The sequence below is a fragment of the Alexandromys fortis genome, unplaced genomic scaffold (genome assembly GCF_014885135.2).
Source record: "Alexandromys fortis isolate MF-2015 unplaced genomic scaffold, M_Fortis_MF-2015_v1.1 scaffold_271, whole genome shotgun sequence".
NCBI lineage: Eukaryota > Metazoa > Chordata > Mammalia > Rodentia > Cricetidae > Alexandromys > Alexandromys fortis.
The window spans coordinates 1,349,349-1,366,722 of NW_026068156.1; the positions used below are offsets into that span (position 1 = coordinate 1,349,349).

The window sequence follows — 17,374 nt, forward strand, 5'->3', positions numbered from 1 at the left end:
CCCTCCCTTTCTCCCTCCCTTTCTCCCTCCCTTTCTCCCTCCCTTCCTCCCTCCCTCTCTCCCTCCCTTCCTTTTTGAGGGACTAGTCTCTTAAGTGAGGTTTAGATACTAGAACCCTGGAGATGGCGTTCAGTCTCCATTTGTGGTCTTGGGGCACCCTCTTGTGGGCAATGTGGAAACTGATTAGTCAGGTTCCTTCCCTGAAGTAGGGATTGTGGGACTTAACCTGTGATGCCCCTCCCTTGAGGAGCCTCATACAGGGAGACTAAGACTCAGAGGACTTTTGTTCTGGTTGAGGATGGGTGAAGGAACATGGGTTCCCTGTGAGTTGGTCTGAACATCCCTGTCCTGAAGACGATGCTAGTCCCTTCTCCTAGGTTTGGTCTAGGGACTGTGGCTGAGTGTAGTGGTAGAAAATTTCCTTCCTGCATGGGCATTTTGGCCGTGTGTTTCCACACCCTCTGTTCAGTAGATTTGAACCATACATGCTGATGACGCTTGCCTGAGCCTCAGGTTCCCTCCATTTCCTCTTGCTATGGTCACACCCCATTCATTTGAGTTCTACTGGGTTATGTCTCCCTTTGTACTCAGATTTGTGGCCTTGCCCCTGAGCCGGTGGATGGGTGTGCGGGATCAAACCAGGAGGCAGATAAAGCCCAACCCAGTGCTGGAGAAATACTTCCTCAGGATGGGGCAGAGACCCGTGGAGGTGAGCCCCTACATCCTCTTGACATCTGTGTGGGGGTGTCCCTGGGATCTGGAAATAGAAGTCCTTTGTAGTACTATTAGAGGTTGCACAGGGACCTTGAATTCACTTGTAAGTGCCCCCTTCCTACATTCTACCTGAGTCCACAGATTCCCTGGTACCTGAGGCTCCACCCCTCATCTCCTGGGATGCGAGGCTCCACCTCTCCTTGCTGTGCTAAGACTAGTAGACCAGTCATATGCTCCTCAGGCTCCCTGTAGCTTGGAACCACTTCTCTCCCAGTATGAGACTGCCCTTCCTAGTCTTAGTTCCCTAGGTCTTGAAGCCCCATCCCTCATGTCTTTCTGAGATGTGAGGGCACACCCCTCATCTCCCTGAGCCATAAGGGTCTGCCCCCTTTTAAGCTTCCTGAGTTATGAAGCCCCACTCTTTCTGGTCTCCCTGGGACCTGGGGAAGCCTTTTAAAGATATCAGAGCTTGAATCTGCCCCTTCTTAGACTTCTTGGGACATGAGGCCCTGCCCCTTCAGGTCTTCCAGAGACTTGAAGATCCTATCCTCAGGTTCCCCAGGGTTGGAAGCTCTGGTACTCACAGCATTCCGGGATCATAAGCCCCTGCACCTCTAGGTTTTTTGGGACGTGAGGCCCTGATGATCCCAGACTTCTTGGGACTCAAGGTCATAGCCCTGCTAGGCTTCCTGGGATATGAGTTCCCCACATCTCTTAGTGTGGGACATCTGCCTTATGCTCACTCACCATACAGATTCTGGGATCACAGTGAGAAGAGTAGGTTTCTTCCCTGTTTTGGAGAGGGACAAGGTGTCTGTTCCCATGGTTGGAATGCTAGAAGCTGTCCAATGACTCTGCTTCCATTCCCATCCTTGGTGAGGCTACCCAGTTGGCTTGGTCTGGGCCAGGTTCTCTAGGGGAAGGTGCAAGTGAAGTCTGTGTATCCTGGCTGGGGACAGAGTAGCTTTTTTTGTTTGCTTTTGGTTTTTGAGACAGGGTTTCTCTGTGTAACTCTGGCTGTCCTCGAATTTGCTCTGTAGACCAGTCAGAACTTAAGCTCACGGTCCGCTGGGCTCTGACTCCCAAGTGCTGGGGTTAAAGGCGTACACCAACAGCCTGGCTGGCAGGTTAGCTTCTGTAGAGCAGAGAACGAAATGCCTGCCTGGCGTAGTAGCCTAGTCTGCTTTCTGTTGCTGTGCTCAACATTGTATGCAAGTTGGAGAAGAAAAGGTTCATTCCGAATCACACTTTCAAGTAACAGGCAATCACTGAGGAATGTGAGTGCAGGAGACTGAGGCAGGAATCGAAGCAGAGGCCATGGAGGAATACTACTTACTGGTTTGCTACCTCTGGCTTGTGCTCAGCCAGATTTCTTAACACAGCTCAGATTCATCTGTCTAGGGATGATACCTCTCCCATCAGTCAATAATCAAGATAATTCACCAATGACATGGCCATAAGCCAAACGATTCTGGGCAGTATTGAGACGCCCTTTTCCAGTTGATTCTTGGTGGTGCCAGGTTGACAATAAAAATTAAGCAGCAGGTAGAGTGAGACTCAACTCTCCAAGCGGCTACAGAAAAGCCTGCCTCTCATCCTCATAAATGTTCTTGTGCTGGGGATGAGCCCAGGACTTTGTTCATGCTAGGCAAGCACCACAGAGCTGTATCCCCCATTCTCCAGTCTCATTCTTGATGCCAGGCTCCACCAGTGACTTGTGTGTTGTATAAGCAGGACCAGTTTTCTGGAGGTCTCTCCACCCATACAAACTCGCTTTCCTCTCACTATAGTGGATATGGCTCTATGGGAAAGATCTTGAGCTTCCAGAGGGGGGTCGGGTGGGAATCAAAGTGGGACCCATGCATCTGGGGACAACAGTAGGAAACCAGCACTAGGCCACTGTGACCCTTCTCCCTCATTATCCTCTGCTCAGACCCAGATGGTCCTCCTGGCTGCCCAATGTGGTCTCACACTACGGCAGACTCAACGCTGGTTCAGGAGACGTCGGAACCTGGAACGTCCTTGCCTGTCCAAGAAATTCTGTGAAGCTAGGTAATTATGGGGTGCAGGGGAGGTAGCCTTTTTGAATGATAAGGCCCCACTCCTAGCCTTCCTTGGTAATGAGGTCCCATCCCTTCAAATCTGTCTGGATAATAAAGCCCTGCCACTCCTAGACTGTGGGTGATGAGGCTTCACCCCTCCCTAGCCTCCTTGTCACTTGAGGTCCTTCCCTTCCCAGACTCCCTGAGATGTGAGGCCCCACCCTTTTTCAGTCTCCCTGTCAGATGAAGCTCCACCTCTGGGGCCTGGACACTGCTCTTTTGGCAGCTGCCTCACTAGCTTCCTCCCCCTCTGCAGCTGGAGGTTTGTCTTCTATCTGTGTTCCTTCGTGGGTGGCATCTCTGTCCTCTACCATGTGAGTAAACCTGAGGGTCACCTATCCCACAACCACAAGCTTACTGAAGACCTTTTTGCACTGGGGCCCGACCATCTGCAGTGAATAAATCTGCTGGGGGAGGAGTGGGAGGCAGAACTGGAACAAGCAGGAGAGAGCAGGGCTGAGCTATGGTGGGGAGAGCATGCTGCCCTACTTTTTTTTTCTGTTGCTGTGATAGAATTTTCTGAGAAGCAGCTGAAGGGAGAAAGGATTTATTTTAGCTCATGGTTCGACGTCACAGTCCATCATAGCAGGGAAAGTAACTTGAGGAAGTTGCTTACATCCCTAGTCAGGAACAGACATTAGGGAATGCATATATGTTAGTGTTCAGCTCACTATTTTTCATTCAGCCCAAGGCTTACTTTATGAAATAGTGCTGTCCACATTCAGGATGGGTCTTCCCATCTCAGTTAACCCAAATAGGAAAAATGTCTCATGTAGACATATGCACAGACCAACCTTATCGAGATAATCCTTCATTGAGACCACCTTCCCCGGGTGATTCTCAGTTGTGTCAAGTTGACAGTCAAAACTAACACTCAGCTGCTGTGGGCAGACGGACAGTGGATTTGAGGACCATGTGAGCTACACAGTGAGCTCCTTGCTTGAAAAGCATAAAAGCAGGACAGAGTGGAATCGGTACATGGAAGGCTGTGGAAGTCCTGGTTATGGAGGGTTCAGATCCAGGGTGGGAGGCTGGCTTTTGCCTTTGGAGAGCTTGAGATCCTTTGTTCATTCATAGGAGCCATGGTTGTGGACACTGGCGTTGTGCTGGGAAAATTACCCACAGCAGGTGAGTCAAGTGAACTGTGGAGAAACTCAGTTCTGTGGTCACAGGCAAGAGGGACCCCACCCCACTCCCTGCCTGTATGATGAGGCTCCGCCTTATCAGCTCCTGTATGCTGAGGCTCAGCCCCACTCCCTGCCTATATGATGAGGCTCCACCCCACTAGCTCCTGTATGATGAGGCTACGCCCCACTAGCTGCCTGTATGGTGAGGCTCCGCCCCACTAGCTGCCTGTATGATGAGGCCCCGCCCTTTTTGTTGCTTGGATGATGAGGCTCCTCCCCTGGGGGAAATCTTTATCCGGGTCCCATCCGCCACACATCACAATTAATCTTTCCTCACCCTGCTATAGACCCTGAATCTGGCCCTGTACTGGTGGTACCTTCTGGAGCTGGGCTTCTACATTTCACTGCTAATTACTCTGCCCTTTGACATTAAACGCAAGGTGAGTTATGAGTTACACGTCAAACTGGATGTGTGGGCGCCATGGTGGCGATGCCCTCTAATCTCTGGGGAGAGGCTGAAGTGGGATGAATTGGCCTCAGCGTTGCACTATGAGGTGCTCTTGATTCCTGGCAGAAGGTATGGGATCCAGAGGCCTTATAGATCTCCTGAAAAGGCTTGCTTCCAGGCATGGGGCTCTCCAGCCACAGAGGCTTGTCCCAGTGGTGACCCATTGTCTTCTGCAGGACTTCAAGGAGCAGGTGGTGCACCACTTTGTGACCGTGGGGCTGATAGCTTTCTCCTACAGCTCCAACTTGCTGCGCATTGGCTCTGTGGTGCTACTGCTGCATGATTGCTCCGACTACCTGCTGGAGGTAGGTTCACCTCTACACTTGCCCTGCCAACCCTGCTGTTTTCCTGGCCATGGAGAGGAGGCCCTGCCACAACTGGGCTATCTGATAGACCCCGTCTCTTCTAATCTGTTAGGGTGATGATGCCTTAATCCCTCAATCTCTCTGGGAGAAGAAACCTCACTTTTCCCTCTTTAGTGTCCCAGCAACGTAGGGCCTTTCAGGAACTGAGGCACCATGCTCCAAGTCTCCCTGGAGATGAAATACTCTGTGTCTTATCCCTGTCTTATCACTCTTTTTTTTTTTTTTTTTTTTTTTGTCCTTCCTACATAGTTCTGGAGATACAACCTTAGCTCAATCACTTGCTCCCCAAGTGATTCTTGCTCCCAAGTAAAGGATCCCCCTTGTCTGATCCACCACTTTCCATGGATTCTTGGTCCTAAACCTGTTTCTCTTTGCTGCTCTCCCCAGGCTTGTAAGATGTTCAACTATTCCCACTTTCGGCGAGTGTGCAACGCTCTCTTCATCATCTTCTCCTTAGTCTTCTTCTACACTCGCCTCATATTCTTCCCCACCCAGTGAGTCCTGAGGGACAGGGACATGGGAGGGTGTGCTCAGGATCCAGGAAGGCCTCACCCTTGGTGCTCTACCTCAGGGAACTGGAGGTGTTGGCTGAAGTTTTTCCAGGAGGCAGGAAATGGTGTGCCTGGCCCAGAGCACAGCATATGCAAAGGCCCAGAGGTCAGAGAAACAGAAACTGAGTAGAGCACTAATATAGTGCACTCCCAAGACAGGAAGAGCGAGGAGGAGGCTGTCTTAGTGCCTGGTTACTAAAATTGTCTAGTAAACATTCTTTTGATATTTGTTGAGTCTCTGAACTGTGTTAGGGAGTGAAGAAATACCAGAGAGAGCAATGCAAGTGTCTGCCCTGGAGCTAACTGATGTGGATGAGGAAAAGGATTGACAGGCAAGCAACAGACCACAAGGCACAAGGGACTGATAACACTGAAGAGACAATGAAACTAGGAACTGTGAAGGAAGCAGGTTTGTAGGTAGTTGGCCTTGGATTAGTCCCTCTTCAGGGGTGTTTCACTGATAGCTGTTGTGTATAGAGAATGAATGGGGCTCAAGAACCATACTGATCATAGAGGAAGATGGTCCAGGTGGAGAGAGCAGCGTATGTAAAGACTCCGAGACTTGAGTGTGTTCCAGTCTTAGAAGAACAGAAATGAGTTCATGTGTTTGGAACAGAGAGAAGGATGAGGTGCATGCAGGTAGGTGGCCAGGGGAAGTAATGAAGGATTCTATGGGATGTTATCTGAAGGGAGGTGGGAGCCATGGAGGACTGAGGCAGATGTGGGAAGCTGGGACAGATGAACCAGAGCAGCTGAGAGGAGATGACCAGAAGGGGACACCATCAGGACTAGGAGAAACTTCCGAAGGCATCAGGAGCCTAGCTGCTCCGTGCTGGTTTTGAGGGTCTTATGCTCCTTGGTAGACATGGAGGCAGATGGCCTGTCAACTTGGGCTTTCTGGAAGGGTGGGCGTGAAATGCAGGAGTTGCCAGCTTGTGGCAGGCATTTGCAGCAGGGGGCTGGGTAGTGTTATCTGGGGCAAAGGTATCAATACAAGCCAATTCCTAGAGCTCTCTTGTTTTTGTTGGAGAGTGATGGAGAAGTTCCGAGAGCTGAAGACTGGACCAGTAGTGAAGTTCAGTGATAAAGGTCTTGTCTAGTACCCCTTAGGTACAGGATTGGGTGGAGAAAAGGAGTCAGAGGGATGAGAGAGAAGGAAGGGGAAAAGAAAGAAAGTAAAGGGAGAAGATGGATAATAAGATGGAGCAAAAAGTGAAAATGAAAAGAGGAGAGGAAGATGAAAAAAGATGGAAGGAAATACTAAAGAAGGGAGTGGAAGTTGGTGAAGAAGATGGAGGAGGAGTGCGGAGGAGGGAGATGAGTGTGGAGGAGGAAGAGGTAAGTATGGAGGAGGGAGGTAGGAGAGAAGAAGGAGGAAGGGAGAGAGTGCAGAGGAAGAGGAGGCAGCAGAGGAAAGAAGGGATAGGCATTTGGGCTCCTAGAAGGCATAAGAGCCTCGGGGAAAAGAAAATAAGTAGCTAGGGACAAAGATTAATCAAGGGGATGTGGTTGGATTTTTCTTTCTTGCATATGAAATAGCATCAGGGTTAGTTTTGATGGTAGAGGATGTATGTAGGACACGAGAGCTGTGACCTTGCAGAGTCAGTATAGTGGGTTCAGGAACATTGTCTCTGACTGGCGTCCAGTGGCTCTGTGAGATGAGTATGTAAGTGTCAGGTTGATGTAAAGAGTTACACTGTATCTAAGGACAGATGGGTAATCATAAAGGGTTACCTGGGAGGGCCAGTGGTACACTTGTTACTGCCTTGTAGCTATGGTAGAGAAAGGTCAGTTGATACACTTATATGCTTCACTGACTTAGCATAAGCAGATCAAGGGAGATACCATCTCAGGAGTGGGCACTAGGGAGGCTCAGGAGCACAGATGATCCATGCAAGTTCCCAGAATGGGGAGCTATACAGGCTGGTGAAACTCCTTCTTGCTTCCTGCTTTAGGGTCCTCTATTCCACTCTGTTTGACTCCATCAAGAACAGGAGTCCCTTCTTCGGCTACTATTACTTTAATGTGCTCCTGGTGATGCTGCAGATCCTTCATGTGTACTGGTTCTGTCTTATCCTGCGCATGATCTTCAGTTTCCTGTGGAAGGGTCAGGTATGGAGGTCTAACAGGGTCGGATCCCAATGCCCCTCCTTGTCTCAGTGCTCCTCACTATGTTCTGAGCTCTGGCCTCGTCTGTTTTCACAGATGGCAAAGGACATTCGTAGTGATGCAGAAGAATCAGACTCCAGTGATGACGGAGCAGTTCCTGAAAGTCCTCAACTGAAGAACGGGGTGACTCGAGGGTCTGGCCCAGCCATCGCCAATGGCCCACGGAGCCGGGCAGCTGGGCGTCTGGCCAATGGGCACACCCAGTCCACATAGACAACCTAGGACTGACATTGAGGGTTGCCTCCAGCATTGTGGGTGGGTATCCAGATGCTGGGCTGGTGACCCTGGGAGACAGGGAGGTCCTCCTCAAGGTAGGAAGAGGACTGATGATCTGTTTCCAGCACTTCCCTTTTTATCTTGTCTCCCTTTATCCCTTTGAGCAACTGGACAGAGCCTGGGGGAGCAGTGGACTCTGCATTTGGTCAGAGCCACCCTCAGGTTGTAGCCTGGGGGCTGTGGGGAGCCTTGGCTCATAGGACCAATAAAACTTCAACAGAGATGAAGTCTCTGCCTGAGAGTTTTGGTTCCCTTCACAGGTCTTCCTCTCCATTCCTCTGTTGACAGGATTCCTCACTGCCACATCAAGATTTATGTTCATTCCCATACACATAGTATCATGGCCTGAAGATACTCCCCATCCCCCGGTCAGTGCCTTCACCATGTTCTCCTCCAGAGTAGCTCTCCAAGGACATGGTATTAGTTGATAGGCACTGGCTACAGGAAAGATGTTATTAAGCTTAGATGCAGCTTCTCTGTCTGAAGTTACACAGTATTCCTCGTCCAAGTCAGAAGGTAAGAGCAGAGACCCAAGCACACCCTTGTAGTCTCTTGCTTAAAGCAACCTGCAGCCCTACACTGGGGTCTTTATACCCAGGATAGTGAGGTCATTGTCTTCAGAAGTGCTATAGGAAAACATCTTCCTCTAAGATGGAAGCTTGGTGACCATTGTCACTTAAGTCAGAAATCAAACCACAGGTTCCGTGTGTGGTTAGACCATGCTGTCTTTAGGAGTATGCAAGAGGGACTGAGTGTCATGGAAGAGAGCAAAGCAGAGACAGTGGGGAGTAGAGGGCCATCTCAGGGGATATCCAAAAATAAATGCTGTGGGAACAAAAAGCAGAGCCTGTCATGGCAGCCTATGACTGTCATCTAACACCAGGAAGAAAGAAGCCAGCAGACTGGAAAAACACACAAGCCTAATACAAAGCAGGAACCAGTCTCCAAAGAAGCAGTGGGAGGGAGTGTCAAGAAACAGTTACCCAGAAGAGAAAGCTGGACTAAAATCTAAGATAGAAACAACTAAAAGAAAATAAAAAAAAATGTGCAAAGAACGTGGGCTTGCTCTCGGGGTAGAGCAGGTGGTGAGATGACATGTGGAGTTTGTCTTCTTGGGAGATACCGGAGAAAACAGGAGAAATATAGCTTCTGTTGAGAGAGTAACAATTCAAGGGGAATAAACATTAAGTAACACAGGCAGAGATTACATAGAGACTTTTGAAAGAACCAGGAAGACAAGACCACAAAAGGAAAGGAAACGGGGATAGGGGAAGGAGATGAAAGGAAGAATAAAAAAAAAGGAAAGGAGAAAGAGAAAAATGTTGTAGATAGTGCATGGATGGAAAGCCTGGAAAGAATAGCAAGGGGCATTTGAGAAGGAAGAATGATGGATACTGAAGATAAAAACAGCTTTGAGAGAATTTGAAGGTTCAAAATCAGTATGGCTACAAGCCTGAAACCACAGAACTGTGGATGTTAAGGCACAAAGACCATAGATTTGATGTGAGTCTATTTGTACAGCTACTAAGCTCACAAATTGTGATAAAAAGACTTCTTATTAATTGTGAAAGCTTGAACAATAGCTTAGGCTTGTTTTAACTAGTTCTTATAACTTAAATTAACCCAAATATTTTAATCTATATTCTTTTATGTGGTTCAGTTACCTTTACTTTGTGAAGCCCATGCTGCTTTTTCTGCCTCCATGGTGTCTCCTCATGACTCTGCCCTTCCTCTCCCCAGCATTCTCTGTGACCTGAAAGTCCTGCCTAGCTATTGGCCATTTTTATCAAACCAATTAGTGACACATATTAACAGTGCATAAAAGACTATTATACAGCATTTTCCCCTTTTTGTCTAAAGGAAAAAATTTTACTCTAACATAGTAAAGCTATATACAATAGGAACAATTATCAGATATTTTCTAAATAGAAAAGAAAGGTATTAACTTTAAAAAAATGAAACTCTATACAGTAAGAACAATTATAAAATAAGAATTAAATTTAAAATGCCCACTCCTTTTATATTTGGCAAATTTAGAGAAAATACTCCTTTTTATCCTCTCTTGATGAGTCCAAAGTTTTGTACTAACTTATCTTCTATTATAACTAAGGAAAACTGAACTATTCTTCAATTCCATCAAAGACCCCAGAAGGACAATATTGTCTGAGTAAACAGGAAGTGCAGTGCAAGCTGCTTTCAGACCTATAGAATTCGAAATAAGAGGATTAAGGGAGGTAATCAATCAAATGGACTTAACAGACATCTATAGATCATTCCACCCAAATAGGAAAGAATATACCTTCTTCTCTGCAGCTCATGGAACCTGCTCAAAAATTGACCACATACTTGGTAACAAAGCAAACTTACACAGTATCAAAAAAATACTAGTAACCACCTGTGTCTTATCAGATAACCATGGGTTAAAGTTAGAATTCAACAACAATGCTACCCCTAGAAAGCCTATGAACTCATGGAAACTGGACAGTCAACTACTGAACCACACCTGGATCAAGGAAGAAATAAAGGAAGATATCAAAGACTTTCTTGAATTCAATGAAAATCAAGAGACAACAAACTCAAACCTATGGGACACTATGAAAGCAGTGCCAAGAGGAAAGTTCATAGCACTAAGTGCCCATTTTAAGAAAATGGAGAAAGCACACATAGGAGACTTAACTTCCCACCTGAACGCTCTAGAAAAAAAAAAAGAAGCAGACTCACCTAGGAGGAGTAGCAGACTGGAAATAATCAAACTAAGGGCTGAAAACAACAAAATAGAAACACAGAAAACAATCCAAAGAATCAATGAAACAAAAAGCTGGTTCTTGGAGAAAATCAACAAGATTGATAGACCACTATCCAAACTAATCAACCAGCGAAGAGAGAATACACAAATTAACAAGATCAGAAATGAAAAGGGAGACATAACCACAGACACAGAGGAAATTCAAAGAATCATTAGATCTTACTACAAAAAACTATATGACACAAAATTGGAAAATGTTAAAGAAATGGACACTTTTTTAGATAAGTACCATATACTAAAATTAGACCAGGACCAGGTGAACAATCTCAATTGACCTGTTAGTCGCGACAAATTAGAAATTGTTATAAAAAACCTCCCTACCAAAAAAAGCCCAGTCCGGATGGTTTCAATGCAGAATTCTACCAGAACTTCCAAGAAGTCCTAATACCTATACTCCTTAAGGTATTTCCCAATATAGAAACAGAAACGTCATTGCCAAATTCCTTTTATGAAGCTACAGTTACCCTGATACCAAAACCACACAAAGAGTCTACCAGGAAAGAGAATTACAGGCCAATCTCACTCATGAACATCGATGCGAAAATCCTCAATAAAATACTGGCAAACCGAATCTAAGAACACATTAGAAAAATTATCCATTATGATCAAGTAGGCTTCATCCCAGAGATGCAGGGCTGGTTCAACATATGAAAATCTATCAATGTAATCCATCATATAAATAAACTGAAAGAAAAAAATATGATCATTTCATTAGATGCTGAAAAAGCATTTGACAAAATTCAACCTCCCTTTATGATAAAGGTCTTGGAGAGATTAGGGATACAAGGGTCATACCTAAATATAATAAAAGCTATATACAGCAAGCCGACAGCTAACATCAAATTAAACGGAGAGAAACTCAAAGCCATCCCACTAAACTCAGGAACACTAAACTCAGAAACCCACTCTCGCCATACCTCTTCAACATAGTGCTTGAAGTTCTAGCAATAGCAATAAGACAACATAAGGGGATCAAGGGGATTTGACTTGGAAAGGAAGAAGTTAAACTTTCGTTATTTGCAGATGATATGATAGTGTACATAAGTGACCCTCAAAACTCCACCAAGAAACTTTTACAGCTGATAAATACCTTTAGTAATGTGGCAGGATACAAGATCAACTCCAAAAAATCAGTCGCCCTCTTATACACAAAGGATATGGAAGCAGAGAGGGAAATCAGAGAAGCTTCACCTTTCACAATAGCCACAAACAGCATAAAATATCTCGGGGTAACTCTAACCAAGGAAGTGAAAGATCTATTTGACAAGAACTTTAAAGCATTGAAGAAAGAAATTGATGAGGATACCAGAAAATGGAAGGACCTCCCTTGCTCTTGGATTGGGAGGATCAACATAGTAAAAATGGCAATTCTACCAAAGGCAATTTATAGATTCAATGCAATTCCCATCAAGGTCCCATCAAAATTCTTCACGGATCTTGAGAGGACAATAATCAATTTTATATGGAAAAATAAAAAACCCAGGATAGCCAAAACAATCCTATACAATAAAGGATCTTCTGGAGGCATTACCATCCCTGACTTCAAACTCTATCACAGAGCTACAGTAATGAAAACAGTGTGGTATTGGCATAAAAACAGAGAAGTCGACCAATGGAATCGCATAGAAGACCCGGAATTTAATCCCCAAACCTATGAACACCTCATTTTCGACAAAGGAGCTAAAAGTATACAATGGAAGAAAGAAAGCATCTTCAACAAATGGTGCTGGCACAACTGGATGTCAACCTGTAGAAGATTGAAATTAGACCCATATCTATCACCTTGCACAAAACTCAAGTCCAAATGGATCAAAGACCTCAATATCAGTCCGAACACACTGAACCTGATAGAAGAGAAAGTGGGAAGTACCCTACAACAGATGGGCACAGGAGATCGCTTCTTAAGTATAACCCCAGCAGCACAGACACTAAGGGCAACATTGAATAAATGGGACCTACTAAAGCTGAGAAGCTTCTGTAAAGCAAAGGACACTGTCACTAAGACAAAAAGGCAACCCACTGACTGGGAGAAGATCTTCACCAACCCCGCAACAGACAAAGGTCTGATCTCCAAAATATATAAAGAACTCAAGAAACTAGACTTTAAAATGCTAATTAACCCAATTAAAAAATGGGGCACTGAACTGAACAGAGAATTCTCAACAGAAGAAATTCAAATGGCCAAAAGACACTTAAGGTCATGCTCATCCTCCTTGGTGATCAGGGAAATGCAAATTAAAACAACTTTGAGATACCATCTTACACCTGTCAGAATGGCTAAAATCAAAAACACCAATGATAGCCTTTGCTGGAGAGGTTGTGGAGTAAGGGGCACACTCATCCATTGCTGGTGGGAATGCAAACTTGTGCAACCACTTTGGAAATCAGTGTGGCGATTTCTCAGGAAATTCGGGATCAACCTACCCCAAGATCCAGTAATACCACTCTTGGGAATATACCCAAGAGATGCCCTATCATATGACAAAAGCATTTGTTCAACTATGTTCATAGCAGCACTATTTGTAATAGCCAGAACCTGGAAACAACCTAGATGCCCTTCAATGGAAGAATGGATGAAGAAAGTGTGGAATATATACATATTAGAGTACTACTCAGCGCTAAAAAACAATGACTTCGCGAATTTTGCATGCAAATGGATGGAAATAGAAAACACTATCCTGAGTGAGGAATCCCAGACCTGAAAAGATCAACATGGGATGTACTCACTCATAATTGGTTTCTAGTCATAAATAAAGGACATTGAGCATATAAATTGTGATCCTAGAGAAGCTAAATAAGCAGGTGAACCCAAAGGAAAACATATAGTCAACCACCTGGATATGTGAAGTAGGCAAGATTGATGGGCAAAAACTGGGAACTTGGGTAGAGGTCGCATGGGGCCAAGGGGAAATTGGGTGAGAAACATGAGAAGGGGAGATGGGGGGAGCTTGGGGGAATGGTATGGTTGGGATAAAGGAAGGGTGGACACGGGAGCAGAGAAATATATATCCCAATTAAGGGAGCCATCTTAGGGTTGGCAAGAGACTTGGCTCTACGGGGGCTCGCAGATGTCCAAGGAGATGTCCCCAGCGAGTACCTTGAGCAATTGTACAGAGGGAATCTGAAATGGCCCTATCCTATAGCCATACTGATAAATATCTTACATATCATCTTAGAACCTTCATCTGGCGATGGATTGAGATAGAGACAGAGACCCAAATTGGAGCACTGGACTAAGCTCTTAAGACCCAAATGAGCTCTTAAGACCCAAATGAGGAGCAGAAGGAGGGAGAATATGAGCAAGGAAGTCAGGTCCACGAGGGGTGCACCCACCCGCTGTGACAGTGGATCTGATCTATTAGGAGCTCATCAAGGCCAGCAGGACTGGGACTGAATAAGCATGGGATGAAACCGGACTCCTGAACGTGGTGGACAATGAAGGCTGATGAGAAGCCAAGGACAATGGCACTAGGTTTCAATCCTAATACATGAACTGGCTGTGTGGGAGCCTAGCCCGTTTGGATGCTCACCTTCCTGGCCCTGGATAGAAGTGGGAGGACCTTGGACTTCCCACAGGGCAGGGAACCTGGACTGCTCATTATTCTCGAGAGGGAGGGGGAATGGATTCGGGGGGAGGGGGAGAGGGGTAGCGGAGGAGGGGCGGGGAGATGTGTGGGAGGAAGGGGAGGGAAATGGGAAACAGGGAGGAGGCGGTAATTTTTAAAAAAATAAATAAAAAATAATAAAAAAGAAATTAAAAAAAGAGTCTGATAATCAACAAAAGTAGGTACAAATGGGTCACCCCAAAGCCCTATAGCATAGACAAGAAAAAGTGACTCCCCAAGATGCAGCCATTGTAGCCCAGGAGCCAGTTTTAGCATGGCATGGAGAGCTCAGATCGTGGACTAGGGGCTTTTGACACATGGCCTAGGGCCATACGGAAAGGCCACCCTACCCAGTGTGGGACCTCCAAGTGATTTGGTGCTTTTTCCTTTACAGCATTAAATATTGTTTCTTTGCTTTGTATTTTTGACATCTTGACTGTAATATGCCATGGGAAGGTACTTCTCTGGTCATGTCTGTTTGGGGTTCTGAATGTGTTTTGTATTTGAATGTCTGAATGTTTTCCAGGATTGGAAATTTTTTTGCTGTAATATTGTTGAATGAATATCCTACACTTTTTGTGTTTATGTTACTCCTTCTAGTCCTATGGGTTCTTGGGTTTGATCTTTCATGGACATTGTGGTCATGCTCATTTATTTGCTTCTTGGTATCTATATGTATTAATTTTCTACCCTTATCCATCTGGCAGTTTTTCTTTTGCTTCTTTGAGTTCCTTGTTCATGCTTCCCACTGTGCTTTTTTATTTGATTTATTTTTCACTTACAGCACTTTTTTCACTCCTCATTACATTCTCATTGCTAAAGTTTTCTCTCATGATGCTGATTGTTTTTGCCATTTTCCTCTGTATTTATGACTTTGTCTACAGGTATTTATGGTATGTAAGGAATTAATCTGCCTGTGGATATCCTTCTTTGGGTTTGATCATTTTTTGCAAGAAAACTTCTGGAATATTGTTGGAGGAGGTGCTTGTTCCTCCTGGCCACCCAGAACCAAAATAACCACACAGAAACTGTATTAATTAAATCACTGCTTGGCCCATTAGCTTTATCTTCTTATTGGCTAACTCTTACATCTTATTTTAACCAATTTCTATTAATCTGTTTATCATCATGAGGTTGTTGCCTACCAGCAAAATTTCAGCATGTCAGTCTCCAGTGGTGGCAGCTTCATGGAGTCTCCTTGACTCTGCCCTTCTTCCTCCCAGAATTCCGTTTAGTTTTCCCAACCTCGGTCTGTTCCCCTACAGCTCTGCTACAGGCCCAAAGCAGTTTCTTTATTAACCAATGAACACAACACACAGACAGAAGGACCTCCTATGCCATTTCCCCTTTTCTGTTTAAACAAAAAGGAAAGCTTTAACTTTAACATAGCAAAACTACATATAACAACACAGGTATAGAAAAAGAACTACAGTTACAATATTTATATCTTCTTTATTTTTGTCATAACTAAGGAAAACGATAACTATAAATTCTTCAACTCCATCAAAGACTCCAGAAGGATATAATATTACCTAAATAAACAGGAAGTGCATTGCAAGCAGCTTCCAAAATTTTAGAACTGACAGAGACATCTCACTGCCTGGACAGTCACCCAAAGTTCCTCTGTATTGTTGGGGCATACATCTTCAGCCTGCTGGTCCATAGTATCCAGCAGACTCTTCATGAAGCAGGAAATTTCAAAGACAGTTCAGCCTATATAGGCAGTTTGTCAGTAACTTCTTCTGTGTCCTGCAGAATATCTGGCAGACTCTTTCATGAAGCAGGAACTCCAAAGGACCATCTCCCCTTTAGGCAAGTTGAGCAGTCATTTCTCTGTGGCTCCTGCATACAGGTTACTTAACAAACTCCATAAGGAGCTTCTTCAATGCCCATCTCTTTTTTGAAGTACATTGGTGCTGCCAGGAGCAAATGTGTCTCACTGTCATGAAAAGTCCTAAATTATTAAAACACTTTAAATGCCATATTCTGTGGGCTTTGAAAGATTTGAAGAATATGTAACTAGCTGTGTTACAAACATACACACACACACACATATATCTAGAAAATCTAACTAACATGACTACAAGCTTGACTATTATAAATGATTATCTATTAACCTGTATTTCTTAATTATACATTACAATTTTAAATGAACTACACAATCACAATACCTTAATCAAGAGGTGAAATACACACACACACACACACATATATCTAGAAAATCTAACTAACATGACTACAAGCTTGACTATTATAAATGATTATCTATTAACCTGTATTTCTTAATTATACATTACAATTTTAAATGAACTACACAATCACAATACCTTAATCAAGAGGTGAAATACACACACACACACACACATATATATAACAAAATTGACATTAAATTTGTATCAATAAAATAACATCCATACCAGTGCAAATATCCATCTCTATAGCATATTCCCCTTTAAATATAAACAAACATTTCTAGACAATATTTGGGAATATGGGTGTAGTTATTTCTCTCCAAACTGATTCCTGCTGTTTATTGGGTAAAGTATTTTCTTTTGGGGGTGTTTACAGCAACCTTTCAGGTGGTTTTATTCCATCAAACTATATCAGTCTAGAGGCAATCCATGGTTTTTCAACTTCTATGAAAACAAAAGAACCTCTTTCCCAAAGCAACATATCCTTAGACCCATATTCTGAAATCGAGATACCTTTACATATATATATATATATATATATATATATGGTGGTTTAGCTTAGCAGCCCATACAATAAAATGTCTCTGTACTTAACTCATTCACAGTCAAAAAGTTCAAAGAAAACACAATAATATACATAATCCAGACTCTCTGTGAATTTTCCATCTTTACATAGTTTATTTTTACTCTCTTGCCTTTTAATATTTATTTTTATTATATTTACTGTTTTAATCTATGACTGTTATATTTTTCAACTCTCTATACTCTTTTTAATTTCTCTCCCAAGCCTTTGTACATTTATCCAACACTATGACTCATCTGGAATTGTCTTTATTGCATATCTGTAACTTTTTACTGTCCAAGAGAACTTTTGAAAATGCTAAGCACTTCTTAATCCATAAGCCTTGCCATTAGGATGGCATACATGGTACTTCCTGCTTTCCAGCCCAGTCTAAAAC

The 17,374-nt window shown here is 44.1% G+C and overlaps 1 protein-coding gene across 3 annotated transcripts in view; it reads left to right on the plus strand.

The window, feature by feature from the left end:
* Cers4 (ceramide synthase 4) overlaps nucleotides 1–8,035 on the plus strand; it is a 35,130-nt gene extending 27,095 nt beyond the window's left edge. For all 3 annotated transcript variants that reach the window (XM_050127433.1, XM_050127432.1, XM_050127431.1), the window contains exons 3-11: nucleotides 592–709; nucleotides 2,648–2,766; nucleotides 3,073–3,130; nucleotides 3,894–3,944; nucleotides 4,291–4,383; nucleotides 4,628–4,756; nucleotides 5,204–5,310; nucleotides 7,323–7,479; nucleotides 7,573–8,035. In XM_050127433.1, coding sequence (XP_049983390.1) covers nucleotides 592–709; nucleotides 2,648–2,766; nucleotides 3,073–3,130; nucleotides 3,894–3,944; nucleotides 4,291–4,383; nucleotides 4,628–4,756; nucleotides 5,204–5,310; nucleotides 7,323–7,479; nucleotides 7,573–7,749 — 1,009 coding nt within the window. In that variant the 3' untranslated portion in view covers nucleotides 7,750–8,035. The remainder of the gene's footprint in view (nucleotides 1–591; nucleotides 710–2,647; nucleotides 2,767–3,072; nucleotides 3,131–3,893; nucleotides 3,945–4,290; nucleotides 4,384–4,627; nucleotides 4,757–5,203; nucleotides 5,311–7,322; nucleotides 7,480–7,572) is intronic.
* Nucleotides 8,036–17,374: the final 9,339 nt, after the last annotated feature.